The 26754-nt window shown below is 61.5% G+C and overlaps 1 protein-coding gene across 1 annotated transcript; it reads right to left on the reverse strand.

The window, feature by feature from the left end:
* Nucleotides 1-1352: 1352 nt before the first annotated feature.
* On the reverse strand, nucleotides 1353-26723 carry Ighmbp2 (immunoglobulin mu DNA binding protein 2). Its single transcript, XM_026396562.2, has 15 exons — nucleotides 26604-26723; nucleotides 22854-23023; nucleotides 21655-21847; nucleotides 21442-21539; nucleotides 19772-19935; nucleotides 17539-17739; nucleotides 16347-16494; nucleotides 9970-10144; nucleotides 7963-8145; nucleotides 7602-7720; nucleotides 7109-7203; nucleotides 6335-6458; nucleotides 4935-5747; nucleotides 2830-3002; nucleotides 1353-2044 (listed from the first exon to the last, which is right to left on the reverse strand). The coding sequence occupies exons 1-15, from the start codon at nucleotides 26687-26689 to the stop codon at nucleotides 1847-1849; spliced, it is 2940 nt and encodes a 979-aa protein (XP_026252347.2). The 5' UTR covers nucleotides 26690-26723; the 3' UTR covers nucleotides 1353-1846.
* Between the last annotated feature and the right edge of the window lie 31 nt (nucleotides 26724-26754).

Here is a 26754-nt window from a genome sequence, read left to right on the forward strand (position 1 = left end):
AATGAAGGTCCCCCTCGGTGCCAAGGCTGTGACAGAACCTCCCAGCAGCCCAGCAGCCCTCGGGCCGGGCCTCCGGGCAGCGCCCCGAACAACCAGGGTAAACACAGCAGGGCCGCTGCCAGCCCGGCCTTCCACGGGGGCCTCCGGCCAGGGCACCCTCGACCCTGCCACAGCAGGACGCCAGGCTGCTCGCCATAGCCCCGCATGTCACCGCAGCCTTGCAGGGTGACGAAGGCGACGGCGCTGGGCACGGTGGCCAGGGCTCTGCACAAAACCTGATCTTCAGAACCACCGTGGGACGGTCCCACTGCCGCCCGGTTTTACAGACAAGGGACCTGGGAAGTACCCAGTCCTGAAGCTGGGGCTGCGACTGTGCTCACCCTCACCACCAGGGGACACGGGCAGGTGCCTCATGGACAGGAGTCCTCAAGGGACCCCTCACCCCCATGGAGCCCAAGCAGCCCACCCCTCACAAGGGGCTGAACTTGGTCCCCAAGATCTGGGAGGCACTCCTTCTTCTGGGGCTTACCTCCCTGCCACCAGGGCACTGTCCGAGCCACCCACACGAACGCCTACCTAGCAAGGTCCCAGGAGCATGCTCCTGGTCACGGCACCCCAGCAAGCAGGGAGGGCACCTCCTATCCCTGTGCCCAACCGCCCTGCACTGAGCCTCACCGTGGACACCTCCGGCCTCCGAGGGACCCTTTGCAAACACTTTCCCCTGTTTCAGGGACACGAGCAGCACTGTGAGCCATCGGTGTGTGACGCTCAGCACCACCTGCACGTCCCAGCCCTGGGTCTTTGCTCACTGAGGCTCTTACAAAGCACAAGGAGGTGCCGCACACAGTGGTGCACCCCTGTGGCCCCGGGAAGCCACCCTGTCCCAGAGCAGTCTGAAGAGGGCCGCCGCATGGCGAGGGGCAGAGCACCCGGGCTCACTCCCCAGTGGGCCACTCAGTCCCAGGGCTACTCTGGGAGCAAGCCAGGACAGCGTCCGGCCCGGGGGAGGCCAGGCTGGGACACTGGGCGGGGCAGGATGGAGAGGGCGGCCTGCACTGGCAGAAGCAGAGTGGCTGCAGCCAGGGGCCTGGCGGGAGGGCCCTGGGGACAGCACAGCAGCCCCCTGCAGGCCCTCGGAGCCCTCCTGAGGCCCGGAGGCGGAGGAGGGAGGCAGCAGCTTGACAGAGCTCAACTCTCCAGTCAAGCCAGGGGCGCCCTGACCTGCGGGCTGCACACCCTGCCCCGCTGCAGCCCCCGCCTGAGGTGCGGTTGGCTCCTCCCACCCCAGGACAGGGACATCGGAGCCAGAAAGAGAAGAGGCTCCTCTCAGACAGAGCAGGCATGCCGGCCGGTGCACAGGTTTTATTTCATCTTTAAATAACTTACACGCCTCGGAAACAAAAACCCGGGTCTTAATGACATCAATGAGATTCTGGCACCAATGAGATTCTGGCAAATAGAGTACGTGGCAGAGAACAGCGGAGCGCGCTCAGAGCGGGCGTCGGCCACGCAGGTGGTCTGGGACGCTCCTCCTGGACCGTCAACCGGGAGCAGCCATTTCACCCAGTCCCCAAGCCCAGCGAGAGGAAGGGCAGGAGCAGGCCAGGAGCCTTCCTGACAGACGGGGGCCCCAAGGTCGCTGCAGGCACAAGGAACAGAGCCAGGAGGAAGGCCCTGGCCAGCGGCTGACAGGACCCACCTCAGCAGCCTCCCCAGCTCTGCAGCTGACAGCTCGAGGTCCAAGCCACTCATCAGGGACATGCTGCTGTCCCAGCCCTGCCCCAGGTCACAGCCAGCCTGGGGACGCAGCGTGGGCCCGTGCAGGTGCTCCCTGGGGCAGGCCGGGTCACGTGCCCCTCTCCTTCCTCCTGCTCGTCCTCTGGCTGCTGAGCTCGTCCAGCTTCTTGTCCAGCTTGCTCTGCAGCTGAGCCCTCTTGGCTGGATCCAGGGACCTGTCCTTGGTCCCGCTGCCCGCATAGAGGACGCCTTCGCGGCTGATTCTCTGCCGGGCGTGGGCACGAGCCTTCTCGCCACAGCCGTGAACCTGAGAGGGACATGAAAGTCAGGGTGGGACAGGAGCCTACAGACCTGCTGCCCAAGGGCTAGGGACCTTGGGAGCCCCATGTGAGGCCCTGGACAGGTTCCCTCCTCCCGGCAGGTCTGGCCTTCACTCTGGAGGCTACAAGCCACCTGGGGCTGGCAGCAGGCCCGTCAAAGTGTGTGGACAGCAAATGGCACCCCTGCTTGACCACACGGTCCCCACGGCCACTTCCTGCTGCCTCCAGCCTCTCCAGGCCGCAGTCTTGCTGCCCAACTTCTCCAGGCCGGCCTGGCCTCTACCTCCCACCTCCACCCAGCCTCAGCCCACCCCGGCACCCCTACTGGTGGGGGCCGCCCACTGCCTCCGTGGCTCCTAGAGTGCTGGGCACTGGCACTGACCCCTGTGCTATTCTTGTTCCCAAGCCAGCACCAGGCCCAGCACCTCCCGAGGCCCCTGCCTGGCCTGGTGCCCACAGCCCCCACATCTGGTGGGGCTTCCTCACCCAGTCGCGCTCAAGGAACAAAATGCAAGTCACCAGGGCCACCGCGGGCCCCACCACACATCCCATGTCCCCCTCCTCTGAAGCAGACTGTCCCATGGAGGAACCAAGTCCCCACCAGCATGGCCATGACTCAGCAGGACGGCCTCTGACCTGGCCCAGGTGTCCACGAGTCTGAGTCCAGGTCTGACTGTTGTAAAGAAAGCACCCCCAGGACAGTGGGGGCTGGGGGAGCAGGCATTTCCACGGGGTGGGTCCCCAAGCTGCCCCCCACAAGAGGGCCACAGACCTCGGGCAGGTGGTGGCTGAGGCAGTAGCGGTGGCCACAAAGCTGGCAGAGCTGGCCGAGGGTCACGACGCTGGCCGAGCACTTGGCGAAGGCACAGGTGCTATCGGCCTTCACGACAGCCGACAGCAGGGCGTCAAAGTCCTCCTCGGCAGGAGCTGCTGGGGCCGCACGTCCTGGGGACAGAGGGGTCACTGAGGCAAGTGGGAAAGACAGGCAGAACAGCCTGCTGGGCACCCAGGCAGAGTGGCCGCGCCCATCCCACCCTGAGCACGGGCTCCTGCCTCCAGGTTTGGCACGGCGCCGACCGTGCTCAGCAGAACCCGCTGGGTACAGGCCACGGGCCCCGCGACTCCACTGGCCCTCGCTCCTTGCTGACCAGTGGCCTGAGCCCTCCTCCTGCTGAACACCCACACAGCAGGGCTGGGAGCGGCGGCCAGCACAGATGGAGTCCTCAGAGGGCCTCACCAGAGGACCCTGCCCCAGGGAGTGCAGCCCGGGCCAGCATGCAAGCCAACTCCAGGGGCAGCGGGGTGACCACGCAGGGCACAGGTGGCAAGACCACGAGACCCTCGACACTCTAACAGGAAGAAACACTCTGAGGTTAAAGGAAGATGTGCACGAGTAGAAAAAGACACCAAGTTACACGTGGGCACAGCCCCGAAAAACACGCGTGTGCCTGACATACCTCCACACTCGGGGACACTGAGTGCTGGCCCCGCAGGCTCTGGGCAACCAGGCAGGCCTGGCCTCCCTGTCCCTGTGCCCCACATTGTTCCCTACTGGCAGGTGGGTGCCCTAAGGTGACCAGGCTCCCAGGGTCAGGATGGTCAGCCTCAGAGGTGGGCGGCACAGGAGACCGTGACCTCAGCTAGAGCCTCACTCGCCAGTGGCTGGTCCCTGGCAGCTGTGCACACCCCCAGGTGCTGCCTGTGCGTGCCCCCTCCTTGCCCACCTCCCCGAGAAAGGGCCGCATCAAGGTTCGCTCTGCTGTGCTCCCACATGGCCCAGTGGCCACCCAATCAGGGGAGAGACAGCGCTGACCTTGGCTAGTCCCAAGGAGCAGAAGCGACTTGGCCTGGAGAGGCCTGGGGAGCCCCGCTGACCTCAGGCTCCCCCTCCCTGCAATGTCCCGTGGCACAGGTGTCCTTGGGAGACCAGGAGGGCAGGGCTGGGAGAGCCCATTCAGGCCCCAGTGGGGGTGACGTGGCAGGGAGCAGTGGGTCACAGAGGACAGCCTGAGGGACCACGGACCACCCAAAGCCAAGGGCACAGCCTGTGCAGATGGCCAGCGCCACCTCTGTCACGGGGGTGGCCCAGGCCTGGCTCCGGCCGCCTCTGCGTCTGGCAAAGCGGGGGCTGAAGACACGCTCCCAGGGAGAGCGGCCAGTGTCCTGGAAAGCGGGCCGTTGAAGCATGGGTGGGCACACGGGGCTCCCCCAGCAGGCAGCTGCCATGCTGCCCCAGGGCCTGGTGCCTGCCCTCAGGGGGGGCCCTTGCTGGAAGGTCGCGCCTGCGGGGCAGGAGCACAGAGCCAGGTCCAGATGAGCTGGACATGCCACGGCCTCCGGCTCCAGCCCCAGGAGGCCGCTCCACACCCATACGCTGAGCACGTGCGGCCTTGCTTCTGGGAACAGGAGGACCGCCAACGAGAAGAACTGTCACCTCCCTGCTGACAGGGATGTGGCTGTGACACGCGGCCCGAGGTGCCCACAAAACCCAGGCTGAGCCAGGCACGCCTGACCACCTAGGGGCCGGTCACCCAGTGGAAGCGGGAGCAGTGCAGGACGGACAGAGCGCAGGGCCATCCTGGGGCTTCAGCGGGGCCACACACACTCCTCCAGGGTGTGTGCTGTGGGTGGGCCTGGCCCCCATGCCCCGGCCTGCAGCGTGGCAGCCCCTGCTGGGGTTCACAGTGAACCCAGGGGCGCCCTCTACTGGGCACTGCCGAGGCTCGGGGACAAGAAGGTGCCTGTGACAGTCACTGCCCCAGGGGAGCCAGACCCGGCTAAAGATGCAACACCTGCAGAACTGCCCAGAGCACTAACTCCCCCAGGGGGTCGGGGTGAGTGGGGACGTGGCTGCTGCACCCCACGGACACCACTCACCCTTCTTCTTCCTCTTGTCTGGAGCCTTCGGCAGCCCCACACCCACGGCTGGTGGCCCCTTCCCGGCTGGTGGCGCCTTCCTGGCTGGCTGCTCGTGGCCACTCTTCTCCAGGGGGGTACTCTCCAGGGACAGCGCCTTCAGATCCAGCTGAACCTGGCTGTGCGGCTGCCTGGGGGGCTGCTCTGTTTGGGAGGCGGGCTGGGGGGCTCTGCGGCCAGCCCCCGCCTTGCGCAGGGTGACTCGCCGCGCCCTGCCCTCCCCGGAGCTCTCGTGCCGCAGCCCGAGCTCCTCGGCTATCTGGTGGACGCGCAGCCGGTCGTGAGAGCTCAGGGAGGCGGGAAACTCCAGCTGCGTCTCCTCGCTGCCCAGGAACTCCATGATCGTGGCCCTGAAGCGCTCCGTGCCCCCTGCGCCTCCTGCTGCCCCCGGGTCCTCACCGTTGAGGTGGGGCTGGGGACAGGCTTCAGGGCCCCCAGGCTTCGGGCCCCGCCTCCGGCGGCTGGCAGCTTGTGGGCCTCCCTCCTGCCGCCCACCTGGTGGGCGTCCAGGTGGCCTGGCTGAGGCGGGGCCCCGGGGCTTCGCAGCCTGGCTGTGGCTCTGGGAACCCTCGTGGGAATAGTTTTCGGGGACGATGTCGTCGAGGTACTCGAAGGCCGTGCGCACCTCCCCGTGCTCTGTGAAATAGTCCACCAAGGTCTTCAGAAAGGCGTGGTTGTGGACGGTCCGGGAATCGCAGACCACAGCCACGTGGCGCCGTGCGCGGGTGACGGCCACGTTGATCCGCCGGTCCTCGGCCAGGAAGCCCACTTCACCTGCAAAGGGCCAGCTCTGAGGGAGGATGGAAGGCCGCCCCCGCGGTCCAGTCGCAGGGCCACGGGCACCCCGCCCTTCGCCTGCCCTCAGCTGGGCTGGGGACGGCCACACTGCTCACCGGCCACGCTCCCCCACAGGCACCCCTCCTCCAGGCCTAGCCAGCCACCGCGTCCCCAGGCCACCTCCATATCTGCTCCCACGCCTCTGGTGAGGACGCTTCACCCAGCCGCTGGCCAACACTGCGCCACCACCAACAAACCCAGCCACAGAAACCTGCCTTGAGGCGGTGACTAGCAGGCCACTGTGACGGCCAGCCCAGCCACCTACCCTCCACCGGCTCCCTGACCCCGCGCTGGGCTCCCTCTGCCCATGACACACGCCCCGTTCTCCAGGCTGACAGGGCTCTTTGTGGAGAGCTCCGCTCAGAAGTCCCCTGCCCAGGCCTCTGCCCCAGGCCTCTGCCCGGCCCCTTCCTGGCGGGTGGTTTGGTCCTCCTGAGCTTCCTGAGGGCAGAGGCTGCCCGGCCACGCCCTGGGACCCGACTCCTTCTGCACGGTCCCCACAGGACTCTGGGGAGGCCTCGCACCTTTCCTATTGGACCTGACGAGGGACAGGACCACGGCCTCCTTCTCGCGGCCCTGGAAGCCATCCACAGACCTGATCTCCAGCCCCGGGTGCCTCGGCGCCAGGCTCTGCCTGAGCAGGTCCACCTGCAACCAAGCAGGCGCGGCCTCAGCGCCCCAAGCCCAGCGGCCTCGGGACCCAGCCCCCGCTCAGCCAGGGCTCCTGCTGCAGAACTACCCCCCCAGGGAGCCCCGCAGAAGCCCAGGAGGTGGTGCCCGCCTCCCCTGCCCGGGCATGGCGTGAACAGACGGGAGCCATCTGCTGGCAGATGCCCTGCCACTGGATGCTGTCATTTTTCCTGGCTCATAACAGCCACCAGCCTCAGCGGTGTGGACACTGTGAGGGGGAAGGGGCACCTGCTTCCTGGGCACTGCCCCACATGGCCAGCAGCTTCTACAGGGCGGGCACAACCTGGCCAGAGACTCGGCCACGGCTGGAGAGGCGGCAGGGGGGCCTGTCCAGCCAGGGCCACTGTGGAAGGCAGCGTCCGCGGAGGCTGCTGGCCACCTGGAGGCCACCTGAGAGCCAGACCCACTCTGGGGACTCAGGAGGAGTGACATGTGGGGAGGGCAGAGTGAGGTGACACAGACAGGCAGCTCTTGCTGAAGTCCTCTGCCTGGCCTCTAGTCAAGCGAGGCCAGGACTAGCCAACTCACAGGCCACTACGTCACCCTTCTCTTTGGGCTTGTGAGTTGGCTGAGTCCCTAGGGACAGAAGGAGAGCAGGGCCCTCACACCTGGAGGTTGTAAGGCGTGATGACAGCAATGTCCCCTGCCTGGACGCCAGCATCCACCAGAGCCTGCACGTGGAGGGTGACGAGGCGGACTTCACCTGGAGGGAGGAGAGCGGCTCACAGAGGGGGGACGAGCCTGGGCACCGGGCCTGCGTGACGCACTCCCCTGCCAGCTGTCCACAGGGCGCATCCTGGGGGCCGGCTCTGGCCACAGGCTCCAGGACTCCGGCTAACCCGCCCTTCACGCCACGGTGACCGCAGCCCATCAGCACCTCGAGGAGCATGGGCTGCCTGAGACTCACCTTCAGGGCGAGACGGGAAGATGTGCCGCCCATGGACGAGGAGCCATCCGCCTGCCCTTGGGAAGAGCAACCACGCTGCCCCCCAGGCATGACCACTCCAAACCCCTGCAGCCCACGGGAGCCTGCTGTCGCCCATCAGCACCTCCAGGCGCTAGGCCATCTGAGTGACCAGCTGGCCCAGACGGCACGCTCACCTGGGTTCCCCCTCGACTGCTCGTCATCGTCCTCCAGCTCCAGCAGCCCACAGCCGGCAGTGTCCACAAGCAGCAGAGGGATGCCCGTCTCCTCCGTGGCCGCCACGCCTGGGAGGTCCCTGGCACACGGGGGATGAGAGCTGTGCTGGACTCCCACACCACAGCACTGGCCCTTCCCACCGGGAAACACAGGGGCTGACCCCTGGAGCCTGTGCTGGGCGCCAAGAGCATGAGGCTGGGCAGACGCAGTCCAGCTCCTGGGCAAGGCCACAGCCCCTTCTAGAAAATCAGTCCCTGGCTGACCTGAGCTACAATCCCCAGGACACGTTCCAGTGGGAGGAGCTTGAGGGGGGACACTCACCTCAGGAGGTGGCCGGCCACGGAGGGGTGGGCGTCGAGCTGCCCGCCGTACATGACCTCGGAGGCCCAGCCCATGATGGCCTGGTGCATGCGGTACTGCACGGTCAGCATCCGCACCGCGCTCGCCCCCTGCTCCTCGGCCAGGCGCTCCATCAGGCTGCGGGACAGCCCAGCCTGCGCGGCCCTGCACGAGGGGGGGAGGGAAGCAGGGCCCAAGCCACCGTGAAGCCACGTGAGCCACCCATCATCCCGTGACTCCTACCCAGGGGGACCTGGGGGTGGGCAGTCAGACCCCAGGATGTCCCCAGAACACGCCCCTCACAGGACCAGAGGAGTTCTGTGGACAGGGAAGGACCCTGGGTCACCGGGCAAGAGCCACAGGGCCAGGCTGCAGAGAGGCAGGAGGGCCAGAGTCACAGGTGCCATGTGACAGGGGCCGGAAGATGCCACACTGAAGACCGGGGGCCACACTGCGGCCCCCAGGGGAGAGAGCCTTGCCACACTCCAGTGTGAGCCAGGAAGGCTACCTGGGACACTGGACCTCCAGAATGGGAAACCACAAACCTAGGCCAGCAGTCACCACCAAGGTGTGCCCAGCTGTCACAGCAACAACAGGAAACCAGTGCAGACGCACCCCAACATCTAGGTGCGCCAGCAGCCGACCCCACAGGGCACCGCCTGTGAGCCAACCCCTCATCCTCACTGGACCTTCCGATCCCCACATCACACAAAGGAGGGGGAGACTGGAGAAGCCAAGGCCCGAGCCTGCCCAGCCAGCTGGCCGAGAGCCAGAACCCACCTGGCCACCCGGCTCCGAGCCTATCCTCTGGCCCCCACATCGACTGGCAGAACCACTGGGCAAGTGCCCAGTCCCTGGGGGTGACTTGAGAGCTGCCCTCTGGGAATGCAGCGGGCCTCTGCGTCCTTAACCACTGCTCCCCAAGGGACTGTCACCAGGAAGTGAGCCTAGGTGAGCTCTGGCCCTGCAAACGCCGCAGGGCCCCACCAGAGCCCCCCAGGTCTCCTTGTCTCTCTGGGGACACACAGGGACCCACTCCCACGGAGGTAGTTCCAGCCTGTCCATCTGATGGCACCCTGGAGGACAGAGCCCCTCTCAGGATGCCTGGAGACCCCTGCAGGACAATGAGCCTCCTCGCCCAGCTTCACCGACTCCCACTTCCGCATTCCCCTGTGCCCCCATCCCACCGTGACGCGCCTGGAGGGGACGACGTCAGTCAGTCCCCGTTTCTCTGAGGCTCCTGGCCGGAGGTCCCAGCCCATCAGCAGGCCCCAGAGGTCCGACCCCTCCTGGCACAGCGTCTGGCCTCCAGCTCCAGGCTGGTAGTGACTGCACCAGAGAAGCCCCAGGTCCAGACAGCAGCCCAGACCAGCCGCAGATGGGGATCTCGGCCCTCTGAAGGACTCGCTCCTGGGCGGCCTCGCTGGACATGGCCTGCCTCCTGGAGCCGGCCACTCAGGGCCGCCTTCACGGCCGACTCTAGGGAGACCCAGCGAGCCGGGGAGGCCCCGTGCAGCATTCTGATGGGCAGCTGCGGTTGGGGCTGCCAGACACCCTGGGGACCGTAGTCTAGGAGGAGTGGGCAGGGAGGCCCACGGAGGCCAGGGTGAGGAGGGGACGAGGAGGGTGGACAGACGGCACCTCCCCACCAGCAGGGCCTGTGTGGGGTCCCGGCACCTGCACCCCTCCATAGGGAGAGGCAGGGTCCCCAGGGCCTCTGCGTTCTCTGTCCAGGGCACCTACCAAGTGGCCTGCTACCCCACCAGGCCACACTCGATGAGCACCAGGGACATGCAGGCCCTGAGCATCATGCCGAGGCCATCAGGCTGGGGCACCCCTTCCCTGCCAAGGAGCACAGTCCAGCGGGTCAGCTGTAGAAGCCAGCGAAGGCATAGCACGGGACGCAGGGAGAGGAGGTGTGACCCTGCACAGATGTCCTGCTGGACCTGGAAGGGGCCCTGGGCCCGGGGCTCCGGGGAGCGGCCTTACTTGTGAGAGACTATAGTGGGCGGCAGCTGCTTGTGATCTCCGGCCAGGATGCACTTTCTAGCCTTCAGCAGGGGGATCCAGCAGCTGGCCTCGAGGGCCTGGGCACACTCGTCAATGACCACCACGTCAAAGTAGCTCTCGGGCAGCAGCTTCAGGGGGCCGTCGGCAGAAGCTCCTGGTTGGGACAGAGACCTTCGGTCTACAGGGTGTGGTGGCAGCTGATCTGGTCCAGCCACAGCTGACAGATGCCCAGCAGCACCTCGCCGGCCAGCCTTGCACAGCACTGTGTGCAGCAGGCTGGCCCCGGGAACACCAGCCGGGGGGACTCGGGACCCCTGTCCCAGCCACCTGGTGCTGATACAGCAGCAAGTGTGAGCTCTGAGCACCGGCCATTCCAGCCTCCGGTCGCTGACACTACCCGCCCTGGACCGTCTCAAGCCACAGAAGGCCCCCGTCTCCGCAGGCCCTGGCTGCAGCGTCTGACAGGAGGCCTTTTTCCTTAGCCACACAGAGGAACTCGTGACTGGCGCCTCCACACGAGGCCGCTGCACAGCTGCTCCTTCCAGGGGCCAGGAGCAGCACAGTGGGAAGGGTCCAGGCTGTGAGCGGGAGGCCCCATGGCAGCCCTGGCACTCGGCAGCAGGCCCCTTCCCCGAGCCACACCCAGGCCTCATCCAACTGTTACCAGAACAGGGTGACAAGTGTGGAAAGTCCCGGAAGGAGGTGGTGGTCCATGCTGGCCCTGCTCCTCCCAGCCTGAGTGCACCACGCTAAAGACACGTGGGTGAGCTTAACACCAAGAACCTTCCTGCACGGACCTTCCAGAGATGGGCGGGACACCCGACTGCACAGGACAGAGCTCCGCTGGCCTTTGGACCACTAAGGATGTGTGCAAATCACGGCTGTGACTCACAGTGCCAAGAGGAACCAGAACTCATTCATTCTTTCTTTCCTTTTCCCTCCCTCCCTTCTTTCTTCCTTCCTCTCTCTCTCTCTCCCTCTCTCTCTCTCTGGTGCTGGGGATGGAACCCAGGGCCTCAAACATGCTAGGCAAGTGCTGACCACTGGGCCTATTGCCCGCCTAAAACCAGACACCTTGATGGACACAGCTCCAGGACCCCATCCCAGTTCCCTTCCCAGCCAGGAGAGGCCTAAAAGGCCACTCAGCCACCAGTGGCCTGTTTGACCTCCAGCAAGTGTAAAGCCAGAGGTGTCTGTGCAAAGGGCAGAGCCACGGCCTCTGGGGACTCTACTCCACTCTGCAGAAAGAGCGCTGGAGGATGGTCAGGACCGGTCTGCCAGACCCCTGGAGATGCACCCATCCTCTCGCAATCCAGGGAGCAAACGTTCATTCAAGGAAAATGGCCGCATCTCAGCAAGGTGGCCCTGTGCAGTTAACCACCCTCTCCACGCCCTGACCCTTGAGACCAGCAGCCTGGCAGCCACTCCTGCAAATCCCCTTCCCAGAGGCTGGCCATCCAGCCTGCCCAGCAGACCCCACTCCAAGAACACCCTGATCCGACCCAGCCCCCCAGACCAACGGCTTCTCCCGCTGTGTCATCCCACGAGCAGATAGTGGGTGCATGTCCTGAGGCAGGGGACCCCAGCAGGAGAAAACAATGGCCTGCAATGGCCAGAGAGCTGGGCCCATGCCCAGCCATGACCTGGAGACCCAGGCTCTGCCCGGGGTTCCCCTTGAGGTTCAGCACAGCAGGAAGGAAGACTAGGAGCTGCACCCAGCCTGGTTCAGAGAGGAGCCCTCGCACAGACGGGGAGGCTGTTCCAGGAGGCCGGAGGCATCTCTGATCACTAGCTGGCCACCAAGAGACTTTAGTGGCCACAAAGGACCACAAACGCGGGCTGTAGGTAGTTCAGAGGTGACTCACCCGACCCCAACGTCAGAGCTGCCTCACTGCTGTGCCTCCAACACTGTTTCCAACAAGAACGCGCCAGAAGAGAGGGTCAAGAAGAGGGCCAGACGCGGGGAAAGGCAGCCAGAGGCCAGCCGGGGCGGGGCGCGGGTCTTACTAGACGAGAACTCTGAACACCAGCTCTTTTAAATACGTTCAAGGAAAAAAGGAACCAAATTCAAAGAAGTATGAGACTCTATTTCACTAAACAGAGTAAAAGCGAAGAAACAAAAATGATTAAAAAAGAGAAGAACCAAGTAGACCCGCCAGCCGAAACGCACACGCGCAGTTCCCCGAGGCCTCAGCAGCAACCGCGCAGGACAGGAGGCGAGGCCACTCAGCCTGAGGAGCACAAAGGGGCTCAGGCGAGTGACAGAGCCACATACGCGTAACACCGGAGAAAGGTGCCGGAAAAATATTTGAAAAAAAATAATGGCTGAAAATTCTCCAAAATTTATAAAAACATGAATCCACACATCCACGGGGCTCCACAAATTCCATACAGTTTTCTCAAAGACATCCACACCTCGACCAAACTGTCCACGTCATGACCAAACCGTCAGAAAAACAAAGACCAAGACTCTTGGAAGAAGAAAGAGCACCGTCCCTCACAGGGGTCCTCAGTGATGTCGGCAGTCGGGGTCTCGGAGGCAGCAGGACGAGCGATGGGACCAAGTGGGGAAAGGAGCCTGTCCACCAGCCAACCACCTCCAGACCCGGACGGAGACAAGAAGACATGGCCAAGCAGGGAAGAGCTGGAATGACCCGTGACTCGCGGCCCCACCCTTCTAGAACACTAGAGTCCGTCCAGTTGAAATGAAAGAACGCTGGACAGCAGCGCAGACACACGTAAAGAAGAGCACCAACGGGGCTCCACAGAGATGGTGTCAAAGTGAGTGTGAGTCGGTGTGAACTTACTTTCATAAGTTAAAGTAAGAACTCACTTTCCTGCAACCTGGTCTGAAAAGACCTCTGGGTAAAGCAGTGACCACGACGCCTGCGAGAGCCTGGCCTCTGCTCCTCAGAGCGCCCATCACCGACAGACGTGACCAAGAGACCCCGGGCAGCCCAGGACCCTGGGTCCCACCGTCACACCTTGCACGACCCTTCCCCTTGGGTGCAGTGGACCTGGCACTTGCTGATAGCCAACAGAACACGGCAACAGTGATGAGCTGCCCCGTCCTCAACGCCAGACAAGATTTGCGCCTTCCTGCTAGGAGACTGTCCTTACGTTCTTCTGAAGGAGCGCCATGTAGTGAGGTCCGCTAGTCAGGTTTTCGTCACTGTAATCAAAGTGCCCAACAAAAACAACGCAGAGGAGGAAAAGTTCATTTTGGCTCACAGATTCAGAGGGCCCACGGTGAGCAGACATCATGGTGGAAGAGCAAGGTGGTGAAGTGCTGCCCCATCATGGAGGCCAGGAAGCAGAGGGCGAGCAAGGGAAGGGGCCACAGGAAAGAGGAAACTCCTGGGCACACCTCCAGTGACCACCTCCTCTGGCCCACCTGCCTATCGTCGCCGGTCAGTCCACTCAAACCAGGACGGCCTGGTGAGGTCATGCTCTCATGATCTGATCATTTCATCCCCAGATCTTCTTGCAATAACACAGAAGATCTGGGGGTCACCTCACATCTAAACCCTAAGAGCAGTGTCCAGCAAACAATCAGCAATAAACTCAGTTCCACAGCCCACAAGGAACTGAAGGCCCCAACAAGCACCTGAGCTCAGAAGCAGACCTGCCCAGGCAAGCCTCGGACGGCATGCAGCCTGCAGACCCTGAGTGGGGCTGACAAAGCTGTGCCTGGACACGGGGCCCACTGGGGGCTGCTCTAGGTTGCTACATTTGTGGTGATGTTGTCAGCAACAATAAAGACTTCAGACACACAGCCGAGCCTGAACCCCCAAATGGCAGGCTGACCGCATCCTCCACACCACCACGAGGTGCCAGGCATTGTCCCACAGCTACTCCAGGGAGCAACAGAGGACCAAGGCTCGTATTATGACCCAGGTGGAGTAACAGGAAGGGCGCGCGCGCGCGCTCTCTCTCCTCTCTCTCTCTCTCTCTCTCTCTCTCTCTCTCTCTCACTCACACGTGTACACACACACACACACACACACACACACACACACAGTCACACACAAAAAAAGAAAACCCGAAATAACACTTCAAGACCCCGGACAAAGGAGGTGGGTGACCCGAGGCTGCCTCCCTCAGCCATCCTCAACACCAAAACAAGTGAGCCCTAGAAATCTCCTGCACAACACTGTGCTGACAGCTACGTATGCCGTATTGTGCACTATGAAGACAGAGCTCAAGACAGGAGTTCTCATCACAACTTTAAAACAGCAACAAAAACACCTATAGCAAAAGAAGCTACCCAAAATGAGAACCTGGCACCCACCCATAATCCCAGGAGGCCAAGAAAGGAGGATCACAGATTCAAGGCTGTTCTCAGCAGCTTAGTGAGACCTTATCTCAAAAAGTTGAAAGGGCTGAGATGTGGTAGAGCAGCCCTGGGTTCAATCCCCAGTAGCAAAAAATAAATGAATGAATAATAAAACACAAAAGAAAGAACACAAAAATATGAAAAAAAAAAAAAAAAAGAATCAGTGAGCTACAGAGAGGTCTCAAGCAAGGAAACTAGAATCTCCCAAACACACGGGAGACAAGGCCAGAATAAGGGGACTGACGACAGATGGCCAGATACACGAAGAAGATGCACTGAAGCACATCAAAATCACCTCACTTGAAACCAGGGACGAGGACAAAAATCTTTAAAGTAGACAAAAAATGACATTATGTACAGAGGAGCAAAGAGGAGGAGGATGCAGGATTTGTCTTCAGAATCCCCCATGCAGATGACGGTGCACAGCTTTAGAACACCGGGAGAACACGTGTCAAGCTAGAATTCACACCTAGCAAAGGATCTCACTCAAAAAGCAGGCCAGATCAAGGTACTGCCAGACACCGCGAAGTCCAAAGAGTAGCAGGCGCGGTGGCCCACACCTGTCACCCCAGCACAGTGGGAGGCTGAGGCAGGAGGATCGCGAGCTCAAAGCCAGCCTCAGCAATGGCAAGGTGCTAAGCAACTCAGTGAGCCCCTGTCTCTAAATAAAAATAAAATAGGGCTGGGGATGTGGCTCAGTGGTCAAGTGCCCCAAGTTCAATCCCCAGTACCCCCACAAAAAAACCTCAGAGTCCACTGAACGCAGACACACACTACTAAGAAACAAAGGGAAGGAGAGCTCGAGAAACCTGGGTCTAAACCGAGGAATGCAGAGCCCCAGGCGGTAGCCGGGTTCTTATTGTCTGAATCTCTTTAAAGGAAACACCCCTAGAGCAGTACCCAGTATCACAGGTTTGTGACAGGCATGTAACAGGACAGGAAGAGCACTCGCACCAGGAGGGGCGCTGTCAGTCCCCACCACAAGGGTCTCGGGCTCCGTGACGACAGGGGGAAGCCCCGGGGTCGGAGCAGCACTGCGGCCGCAGCCCCGGCAACACGGAGGCCCAGCTCGCACGCCCTCCAAGACAGGAGCAGAGACTGGGAACCGCCCCTTGACTCAAAAGCAACCAGAGAGGAGGGAAAGGACTCAGGGCCAAATGGGACACATAGACAACAGAGAGCACAACAAGAGGCTTCAGCTCCTGTACCAGATGCAAGTGCTCGGAACACCGCGGGGGCAGAAAGGACCGCACAGGACAGAAGAGAAAGCCCAACGCGTGCCTGCCAGGGACACCAGCGGCCCCCACGAACTCAGAGACTGCAAAGACACCTGGAAAACTCCACTGTTTAAAAACCACGTGGCAAAAAAGAAACCAAGATTTCAGGAGGGAAAAAAAAGAAAGCAAAAACCAAATCAGCATTTGGAAAGGAATGGAAATGAAAACACAAGATTTCAGAACTTGTGGGAAGCCACAAAGACAGTAGCTAAGCGCTTATGTCAGGAAAGAAGAAAGGCCTCAGACCACGAGCCACTCCCACCTAAGACGCCCGAGGAGAAGAGCAGACGGAGCCCAAGTCACCAGAAAGGAACAAACGGGGAAGGTCGGAGCGCAACCCACAGAACGCAAAGGGAAATGGGGAACCGGAGCCGGCTAGCGGGCGGGGGCACGAAAACCACGGCCTGCAGGTCACCGTCACCGCGTTCTGCAGAGGGTCTTCAAGGAACAGAGAAGTCGCACCCTCCAGAGAGCCCCAGGGCCAGAGGCCACCAGCCCTCAGGCAGGGGGCGCTGCAATGCCACATAGGCACTCAGCACACCCAGCGCCACACACCCAGTGCCACACGGGCACATCAGCACACGCAGCGCCACACACTCAGTGCCAGGTGGGCACACTCAGCACACGCAGCGCCACACACTCAGTGCCAGGTGGGCACACTCAGCACACGCAGCGCCACACACTCAGTGCCATGTGGGCACATTTAGCCCAGCCTGCCCGCCCCGTTCAGGCCGGGGCCGCACCTGTGTTGGTGGCCAGGACCACACTGGCCTGCGTGAGGCTCTCCACCATGGCGGCCTCTTCCCGCTGCTTCAGCTCCTTCCTTAGCAGCTTGATTTCATTCCAAAAATTACCCCTCTCTCTCTTGTCCTGGGTCTTTCTGTTTTTTACCTGCAAACGGAAGCAAAGAGCCCATGACTTGCCTGCTTCGCACTCCCTGCGCTCCGAGCGCCGTCCCCACCTGCTCCAGCACAGCGAGCTCCTCAAGAGGCAGGGAAGGGCGAGGCCCTCTCTGAGGGGCCACAACACTCGGCCTCACACTCCACTGCACAGGGAGGAGAGGGACGCCCATGTCCTGGGGAGACGCGGTGGGGACAGGACGGCCGCCTGCAGGGACCAGCTGTTGCTGCCGGGGCACCACCCACGTTTCTCAAGATCCACGTGTTTCAGCCCATCATCACCCAACCACGCCCACGTTCGGCTGCTCTGCTTATCTGGAATACGCAGCGGGAGGAGGTCCTCCACCGCCTGATTCACTAAGTAGCCAGGCCCGAAGCGCTGGCTTCAGCAGGTACAAGGACACGACATCGTCCACACCAGACAGAGCGAGAACCATCAAGCACGTCCCACCCCACCTTATCCAGCCTCCGTCCACCAGCAGCCAGAGCTGTCCATCTGCACCAGGGCCGCCTCACCTGGGCTGTGGGGCTGGACGGACAGCCTCCCAGCCCCTCCCTGCGGCCATCACTGCTGGGCACAGGGGGCGCTGAGGAGACGGCTGCTGGGGGCAGCAAATGCGGCCAGGGCAGAAACTAGACCAGAAGGCAGAGACCTGGGGCCCTGCCACCCCAAGGGGACCTGCACCCCGGATGCCCCCTGCTCCTGGCTCCGGCCACCAGAGAAGGTGGTGTGGACCAGGACTCCGGAGGTTCACTGCTTTCCTCTTTCTCCTCGGCTGCTTCCCGCCGGTGCCAACACTCTCTGCCAGGCAACGGGAGCAGGAGGGGCACCTAGGAAACGCTGCTTCCTGATGGGTTCCTCGCCCCCGGCAACGCCTGGAGCAGGGCACCCCGTAAATGCCGAGTGCAGCTCGCTGTCAAAGACGAGCATGGCGGGAGAGGGCAGCCCACTTTTTAATGATTCAACGGTGGATGGAGGCGAGAGACCAGGAGGAACAGACTGCAGGCCGAGCCACACGGGGACGCCAGGACGCACCAGGATCCGGTCGATGTCCTTCCTGATGTCTGCGACGATCTGGGTGCTGTCGCTCTGCGCCAACACCGCGTCCAGAGAGTGCTGCTGAATGGACTCCAGCAGGCGGGCAGGGTGCCCCAGGCGCAGGATCCGCTGCTTCCAGCGGGCCAGTCGCTCCACCAGATTGTCCACCGCGATGTTCGAGGGGGCACAGCACAGAACCTGGGCGACGCAGTGGAATCAGGGCTGGGCGACCTTTCCTGAGTCTGTGCTACAAGACAGGAAGGCTTCGGCCACAGAGGAAGGAGCAGAGCGTGCGACAGCCAACCTGCAGCCCCTGGGCCACGGAGGATGGAGCCCTCAGCACCGCACCCAGCACGTCTGCCGCCCGGACCCAGGCCCCCGAAACCTGTCAGTCTTCAAAGCACCAAAACGTCACGTGACTTGCAACTGCAGAAGAAGGCCCTAAGATTCAAGTATGCACTGGAAGACCAGCCACCAAATCCCACCAAGTCATTTTTACATCTGACCAACACAGGGTACAGTGGAATTTCCACTCCACTGCAGGAACCCAAGGCGGCCAGCAGAGGGAGACCCACAGCCCCCACCCGTCCCCCAATCCCCAGGGATGTGCAGGGCACACCCAGCCTCGCTGCTCGATGAGCACAAGGAGCCTGCCAGGCGTGGTGGCGCACACTTACGACCCCAGCTACACCGAAGGCTGAGGCAGCAGGATCGTGTCTGAGGACGGCCTCAGCAATTCAGTGAGACCCTATCTCAATATAAAGAATTAATTAAAAGGGCTGCCGATGTGGCTCAGTGGCAGAATGACCCTGGATTCAATCCTCAGTGTTGCACGCACAAAAAAAGACACTCAATGATAAGCCACCAAAGCCGCTACTTGTTCAGTAAGTACCTTTTCTTGCCAGTTTTTAAACAGCTGCGTAGACACCCATCCACAGGGAGGAAACTTTGGACACTGATTTAACTAAGTGGCAACAACCCTTGCAGCTCTGAAAAGCAGCAGCTCAGGTAGGCACGGTGGTGCACACCTGTGATCCCAGCTACTCAGGAGGCAGAGGCAAGAGGATTGCAACTTTGAGGCCAGCCTCAGCAACTGAGCAAGACTGTGTCAAAATTTAAAAAGGGCTGGGGATGTGGCTGGTGTTGAGTCACTTGCCCTGTATGTGCAAGGCCCTAGGTTCTGCCCCCGGCACTGCAAACAGCATAAGGTAGCAGCTCTGCCAGTCAGTGCTGGCTTTGCTTCTCACTGGCGTGATGGCAGGTGACCCTGTCTGGGTTTCCTTGCCTACACCTGGGCTGCTAACAGTCCCCAGCAAGCAGGGTAGAAGACACCTAGAAGGCCGTGGGTTGGAAGCGGCACCAGCACAGGCCGACCTACCAATGCCGACCACTGCCACGCCAGCTCTTGCCCGGACCATGCTGCCACGTGCCAGGAGGGACTGTCTAACACACGTCCTGTGTCCTCGGGTCAGGATGACTCAGTGCATGTGAAGACCAAAGACCCTTTCTGGACCACAGCAAAGGCAAGGGAGCGAGGACGCGCACCCTGGACAGCCCGCCACCCATGCACTGCGCATGCATCCTGTCCACTAACCAGGCACAGGGTCAAGGGCCTGGTCAGCCACACACCCCAGTATGGGCCTGAACACAGCTGGAGCCAAGGAGCTTGGGCAGGGACACCCACGGGTGGCTTCTGCAGCGGGAAGGGCTCCGGGAGCCTGAGCCACACTGTCCACACAGGGGCTCCTGGGCACTCCCCTGACCCGAGGGGCTGTCAGACATCAGAAGGGCCCTGCCAGCCCGCTGTGTGTGTATGGTCTTGGGGACTGAACCCAGGGTCACTCTACCTGAGCTACACTGGACCTCAGCCCCCCCTTTTTTTAAAATCTTTGTTTTGTTTATTTGTTTATTTTACATGGAGCTGAGGATCAAACCCAGTGCCTCCCGCATGCCAGGCCAGCGCTCTACCGCTGAGCCCCAGCCCCAGCCCCACCCCTCAGCCCTTTTACTTTGAGACGGGGTCTCACTAAGTTGCCCACGGTGGCCTTGGACTTGCCATCCTCCTGCCTCAGCCTCCTGTCTCTGGGATTACAGGTGAGGGCCAGGACACCAGCTCCAACCCTCACTCCTAAAGGTCCAGGGAGGTTCCTGACCAACCCTACCAGAACTGTGGCTGGGATCCCGCCAAGCGCCCACTGAGCACGGCGGGGACCCGCAGACAGTGCCCCACCTTCAGGCCCTGCTTCACAGCCTGCAGGATGATCTCGACCAAGGTCGTGGTTTTCCCAGTGCCCGGCGGTCCGTGGATGATGGCGAGCTCTTTCTGGGACAGCGCAAACAAGACGGCTTCCTTCTGGGAGGGGTCCAGGGTGGCATTGAAGAGCACCAGGGGGCCTGCGGGGCAGCAGCTGTCAGGCCCGGCCCTGCCACCCGCCTGCCAACCTCCTCACAGGGCACACACGGGTAGCACGCTGGACTCGGCTGTCTACGGAGGACTTCCAGTACGGGCCACGGCTATTCAGTTACATGCTGCTGGTGGCTGCCACAGCAGAGGCAAGGCATGGCCCACATGGAAAAGGTCCCCGACCCACCGTCTGGGATAACAGGCAAGAAAGAAAGGTTTTTGGAGACGCGCCGATTTCCGTCATCTCACCCCTTTTAGTTAAATGACAAAAAAAAGAAAGAAAGAAATGCTAACGAATTCCAGAGTGGTGTCTCTACTCTAGATTGGAAAACTAACAAGCTTCTTATGCTCTGTGCCCACTGTGCCCACCTGTGCCAAGTACTGCCCCGTGCCTGTGGCAAAGCCCCTGACTGACACACAAGCACACTGAGCCTGCTGGCCAGGGGCACTGGGGCACTCATGAGAACAAAATGATTTGAGAACAGTCCAGGGGGGTCATGGACAATGAACCCACCACCAAATCTGAAGTCCCCTGCAGAGTCCACTACCCCACACCAAATCCCCTTTCCCTGGGCAACAGCCATGATCAGGACATGCCACAATCCTCACACAGATAAATAAGCCATGAGGGTGGCCGTGGCTGCCATCCCAGAGGCTAAGGCAGGAGGATCGCAGATTCAAGGCTAGCTTGGGCAGCTTGGCAAGGCCTTAGGCTACTCAGCGAGACCCCGTCTCAAAAACTCTAAAGGGCGGGGGATGTGGCTCAGTGGTTTAGTGCCTCTGGGTTCAATTCACAGTACTGAAAAAAAAAAAAAAAAAACTATAGTAAACAAATTTCTGGTTCAGTTTCCAGCCCACAGTGCCCTGCACAAAACATCTGACAGAAATAAAGTATCATTGAAATACGAGTACCTTTAGAATTTCCAAAAAAAAAATGTGGAGAGAAAACGAGTATCCATAAAGCCGTGCCATGAGGAGTGCGGACTGAAGCAGCCGGGTCTGGGCTCTCAGTCTGCTCTGCTTGGCGCTGGGTGAAACCTCGGGGCCGCGCCACCCCACCCATGTAGGTTTTTATTTCGAGATGGTCTTGCTAAGTTGCCCAGGCTGGCCTGGAACTAGGGATCCTCCTGCCCGAGCCTCCGGAGCCCCTGGAGTCACAGCATGTGCCACCGCACCCGGCAGCCCTGTTTCCAAGCTACTCAACAATGGAGTTGTTAGCGGGTACAATGACAGACGGGGCTGGCGCGTGGCTCAGCAGAGGAGCGCATGCCAAGCAGGCGCAGGGCCCTGGGCTGCTGGTGACGTGGCACTGGACCTGACCAAAGCCACCGCTTCACAATCGACAGAAGCCCCCCCCAGTCTTCAGCAGCCGTGCCGAGTAAAGCCCCCTGACAGTGGGCTTCCGGGACGTGCTCCTAATCGCACCCTCACACTCAGGCCCACGGTCAGAGCCTGCTCGACAGCTTTAGCAACAATGAAAGAAGAAAAGTCCTCACCTATGTCACCGGCAGGGCTGGGGGCGGATCCGTGGAAGATCAGCTCTATGAGCGGGGACGCCGGCCCCGAGTGGAACTTCTTCAGAGCCACCAGAGCCCTGTGGGGGAGAGGGCACCGAGAGCTGGGGGAAGGCTGTGAGAGGCTCAGGCCAGCCTCTCACACGGGGCCCGGCCAGGGCCGCAGCCCGGGAGCCCACCTGCCTCCACACTCACGCCTTCAGCCGCTTGTACGTGACGTCATTGGCGAGCTTCAGCAGCCTGTAGGAACTCTCTCGATCCAAGTCCAACTGGAGGTCCTGGGACTCGTCAAAGGCCACAGTGACAGACTTCTGGGTGATACGGGTCAGGATCCCAGAGGCCAGCTGACCACCTTCGTGGGCAGCACCATACAGACCCACAATGTCACCTGTGAAACCCAAGCCACATCGCATAAGAACTGGAAAAAGCGAGGTACTGTTTTGTGTGATAAATTCCAAGACATTTCAAATGTGACGCCGTCGTGACTTTCTCCTCCTGCCTTTGTTCCCTGTGCTCCAGTCTCTGCCTCCCCCGCCACACCCCTGGCCACAGATGGGTCCACAGATCCACCGGGGCCCCAACTGGGCACCTGGACAGAGACCCACAGCCATCAGCTGGGCCAGGCACTGAGGGCGCAGGGGGAAAGCCACGTCTGCGGCCCCAACAACAGGACAAGGGCCCAAGACCTCAGCCTGCCGGGGCTCCCCCAGCTGTGCCCGCATCGCCTCCTCTCTCCAACCCAGCCAGGACCCCAACAACCACTGGGGCCAGGGTCGATCACAGCACTGTCCCCACAGAACAAGGAGAGACTGACCGTGCAAAGGACGTCGTGACAGCCCCCTCCGGGTTCCCTGGGCTGCGGCGTCAGGCAGCAACGACTGACTGTCCCTCCTGTCAGGCTGTGACTCCGCAGAGCCTGCCCAGCAGGGGAAAGTCTAGGAGTCCACAGCTGCCCACCCTGCACACCCGGCCATGGGGACCAAGGCCAAAGCCACCCCTATATGACAAGAGTCACAGGTGACTTCTGGGCCGCCCCTGTGTGACAACGGTCACGGGTGACTCCAGGACACCCCTGTGACAACAGTCACGGGTGACTCCTGGGCCGCCCCTGTGTGACCACGGTCATGGTGACTCCAGCGCTGCCCCATGTGACAACGGTCACGGTGACTCCAGAGCTGCCCCTGTGTGACAACAGTCATGAGTAACCAAATTTCCTAGTAGCTACACTAAAACGTGAAGGAAGCTGAGCATGGTGGGCACGCTGTAATCCAGCTGCTCAGGAGGGAGGCAGGGGACCAAAGCTCAAGGCCAGCCTCAGCCACTGAGCAGGACCCCGTGCCCAGGTAAAATAAGAAGGGCTGGGGGCGGCGTCTGGTCGGCATCAAGATACACACCAGAAGTGAAGCTGTTGCTGGGAAGCACCCCGGCAGAGCCACCCCGCCTGGGCTCCAGGGTGACCAGCAGCCGTCCGTACAGCCCCGTGCGCTGGCTGGACACCTGAAGCTTCAGCAGACACACGCCCCGGCTCTGGAGCTCCTTCAGAGAGATGCTCTCCTGCCAGGACCTGCAAGACACCCAGGTCAGGGCTTCGGGCTGTCCCTCACCAGCTTCTGCTTCCCCGCCCACGTGAGAGAGGGGACAGAGACAGGAAGATAAGCGTCTGCACAGGCACGACTTCTCAGAGAGCCGAGCCTGCCCCACCCCAACTGGCCCCCCCATCCTCCAGGGCAGCTGACGCCAGGACCTCTGGGCTTTGGCTCCCACCACGCCCTGGTCCCCATCAACACTAGGTCCCACTGGTGCCCTCGCCGCCTCTCATCGGCCATCGCTGGCACCACCTAGGGCCACTACTGCTAACCTGGACGAAACTTGGCTCCTAACTGCTTATCTCTGGGCTCTCCCTGCCCAGCTGCCCCAGGGCAGCGCAGTGCCCACCGACCCATCCCCTCAGCTGCCCTCCCTCGCCAAGAGCCATCCCCGGTGCACAGTGGCAGGATGAGCCCCTCGCAGGCCCTCCTGAGCCTGGCCCTTCCCTACTTTCCCTGATGGTCGGCAACAGCCGGGGCCACGTGCAGCCTCTGTGCTTGATGCTGAGCACCTGACGCAAAAGGATGGGTTTGCTCTCAGACAAGGTGTGGGGTGGAGTCCTGCCGTTTCGCAATGAGGTGAGGCAGGCTCAGAGACCACCTGCGAAGCCTACCCACCGTAGTGCAAGAGCAGGGATCCCACCGAGCTCCCAGCCAGCAGGGTCAGAGGCCTCTCAAGCAGATCCTGCCAAGGGATGGGTCTGGAGGCAGACTGCCCCGATCCGCGTCACCCTGGGCAAGCTCCATGGCCCCTCTGTCCCTCCTTGGACAGGACAAGTCACAGCTCTGTAGGGCTGGCAGGAGGTCTTAAGGAGACTGACACCAGGTACTGCTCATCTTGCTTCAAGCAAAGGGATCCCCAACCAAGGCCCACCATCAGGTTGTCCACACCTCCTTCACCACCTCTCCTGGGCACCACCCAACGCTCACTCCTCCTGTGCTCAGCACCGTCCTCCAGGAAGCCCCCCTGATGTCCTCCTAGGGCTCTCCAGCCAGCAGTGGCCATGCTGCTTGGGCACAGGGCTGTTTCTGGTCATGCTTTCTGTGCAGACACTCTAACTTCCTCATCTTCTTCTTTGCTTGGTGGGGAGCAGGAAGGGGACAGGGGTTCCTGGGGTTGGCCAGAGACGGACACACATGTGCCTGCCCTAGTGACTCCATGGTGTGCGGAACAGCAGTCCCCAGGCTGCGCCTGCCCTGAGTGACTCCATGGTGTGTAGGACAGTGGTCCTTAGGCTGTGTCTGCCCTGAGCGACTCCATGGTGTGTAGGACAGCAGTCCTCAGGCTGCGCCTGCCCTGAGTGACTCCGTGGTGTGTAGAACAGCAGTCCCCAGGCTGCGCCTGCCCTGAGTGACTCCATGGTGTATAGGACAGTGGTCCTTAGTCTGTGTCTGCCCTGAGTGACTCCATGGTGTGTAGAAGAGCAGTCCTCAGGCTGTGCCTGCCCTAGTGACTCCATGGTGTGCAGGACAGCAGCTCTCAGGCTGTGCCTGCCCTGAGTGACTCCATGGTGTGTAGGACAGCAGTCCTCAGGCTGCTCCTGCCCTGGTGACTCCATGGTGTGTAGAACAACAGTCCTCAGGCTGCGCCTGCCCTAGTGACTCCATGGTGTGTAGAACAGCAGTCCTCAGGCTGCGCCTGCCCTGGTGACTCCATGGTGTGTAGAACAGGAGTCCTCAGGCTGCGCCTGCCCTAGTGACTCCATGGTGTGTAGGACAGCAGCTCTCAGGCTGTGCCTGCCCTGAATGACTCCATGGTGTGTAGAACAGCAGTCCTCAGGCTGCGCCTGCCCTAGTGACTCCATGGTGTGTAGGACAGCAGTCCTCAGGCTGCGCCTGCCCTAGTGACTCCATGGTGTGTAGGACAGCAGTCCTCAGGCGGTGCCTGCCCTAGTGACTCCATGGTGTGTAGAACAGCAGTCCTCAGGCTGCGCCTGCCCTAGTGACTCCATGGTGTGTAGGACAGCAGTCCTCAGGCTGTGCCTGCCCTAGTGACTCCATGGTGTGTAGAACAGCAGTCCTCAGGCTGTGCCTGCCCTGGTGACTCCATGGTGTGTAGGACAGCAGTCCTCAGGCTGTGCCTGCCCTGAGTGACTCCATGGTGTGTAGAACAGCAGCCCTCAGGCTGCGCCTGCCCTAGTGACTCCATGGTGTACAGAACAGGCTGTGCCTACATCTGCTACTCCATTTTGTAAAGCAATAGTTTGCCATGAGCTGCTCTGTTTTGAATTTAAGTGCACACCTTGTTTGTACAACTAAACACCCACCCTCTGCCTGGCACGAAGTAATCATGCTAATAAGAATGAATGCCCATGAAATCATCAAATTAATTGGAAGCACTTGGATGCACGGGTATATCAAACTCAAACGGGAAAAACCTGACCCACGAGCTTATGGAGCACACTAGACCACCAAGTGACATAAAACCCCTCCCTTAAGACCCTTAAAAAAAGGAGTGTCCCAAGACTGGACACGGTGGCACCCTGACCCCATCACCTGGTCACTTGTGAAGGGCCTTATGCAGGAAATTCTCCACAGGAAGGAGCTTGGGAATCTCTGCCCTCTGCCTTTAGCAGAGCCCGGTGCCTCCTGCCCGTGATGACCACTCAGGCCCACTCACGCTTCCATTGCATGTGCACTGTGAGACTGCGTCCATCAGGACCTGGGCCTAGAACAAACTCCTGTGCTCCTGAAGCCAGAATTAGGCAGGCAGGCAGTAGAGACAGGTAAATTGAGTCTGGTCGGATCAAGGAGGCTAATTTTGAGTGAGTGGGGGAAGTCGGAGAATGTCCCCTGAGGGATTGAAATGTTAGTTCCCGGGAGCCCTTCCTCCACCCTGATCCAGACCCTGCCCCTGCCTGTTGCTGAGGTCACCTGTCCCAAGAGGCCCTCTCTACTGGAAGTCCTGAAGCTGTGGGTGACTGTGTCCAGGCCTGTCCACCCTGCCCTTCCCCCTACCTTTAGGCCACCCCACCAGCACTTCCTAGGCCTAGTCACACCCGCAGGAAGGAGGAAGAGAAGAGGAGGAGAGCAGGAGGACAAAGGACCCCAGGACAGAGAGGGCAGCCTCCCTTCTTGGCACACCAGGGTACAGCCATGGCCCCTTCTCCCTCCAGGAGGAGTCTGTGTTAGGAGTCCAGTGCTTTTTACATAAACCCTGCTTTATGTCCTTGCCTGGCCTGCTGCTCTAAGGTTCAGACTTCAACACGGGGGTGGGGGGAGCAGGGCTCGAACCGGTAACCGGCGGTATCACTCCGCGTCTGGCCGAGTTCTGGGGCCGGTCCTCTCTCTTACCTGACCACCTGCCTTCTGAGCCCTGCGTCGCCCTGACCCCGTCCTACAGCTCCGTAGCCTGCACCTGCCCCCCTGGGGTGTGCCGCGTGAATGGGGTTTGGAGACCACAAACTGAGGCTGGAAGCAGACAGCTGCGCGCGCCGCCGCCAGAGCCCGCGGCCGGGACTCCGCGGCCACCGGCAGGTGCCCACGCTGAGGAGACGCGCACCTGCGGACCGGGTGACACGGCGGGCTCCCCACAGCGGCCTGGCGCCCGCCGCCTACCTGCGCTCCTCCACCTCCGCGTTCCTCTCCAGTTCCAGCAAGTCCAGCTGCTTGGTCACGAACCTCTCCACAGTGGCCGAAGCCATGGCCGCACCGCCACGGACCCGCTGCCGCGCAGCAGCCGCGTTCCCCGCCGGGCTGGTGCGTCGCC

This window comes from Urocitellus parryii, chromosome 4 (assembly GCF_045843805.1).
Source record: "Urocitellus parryii isolate mUroPar1 chromosome 4, mUroPar1.hap1, whole genome shotgun sequence".
NCBI lineage: Eukaryota > Metazoa > Chordata > Mammalia > Rodentia > Sciuridae > Urocitellus > Urocitellus parryii.

Excerpts from the sequence above, each read along its gene's own strand:
- Ighmbp2 (XM_026396562.2), bottom strand. The coding sequence starts at position 26,689 with ATGGCTTCGGCCACTGTGGAGAGGTTCGTGACCAAGCAGCTGGACTTG. Across the intron at positions 19,936-21,441 it reads CAGCCCTGCCGGTGACATAG|GCCCCCTGGTGCTCTTCAAT; the intron begins GTGAGGACTTTT and ends GCTGCCCCGCAG. Across the intron at positions 7,204-7,601 it reads GCAGTCGAGGGGGAACCCAG|GTGAAGTCCGCCTCGTCACC; the intron begins GTGAGCGTGCCG and ends TCCTCCCTCCAG.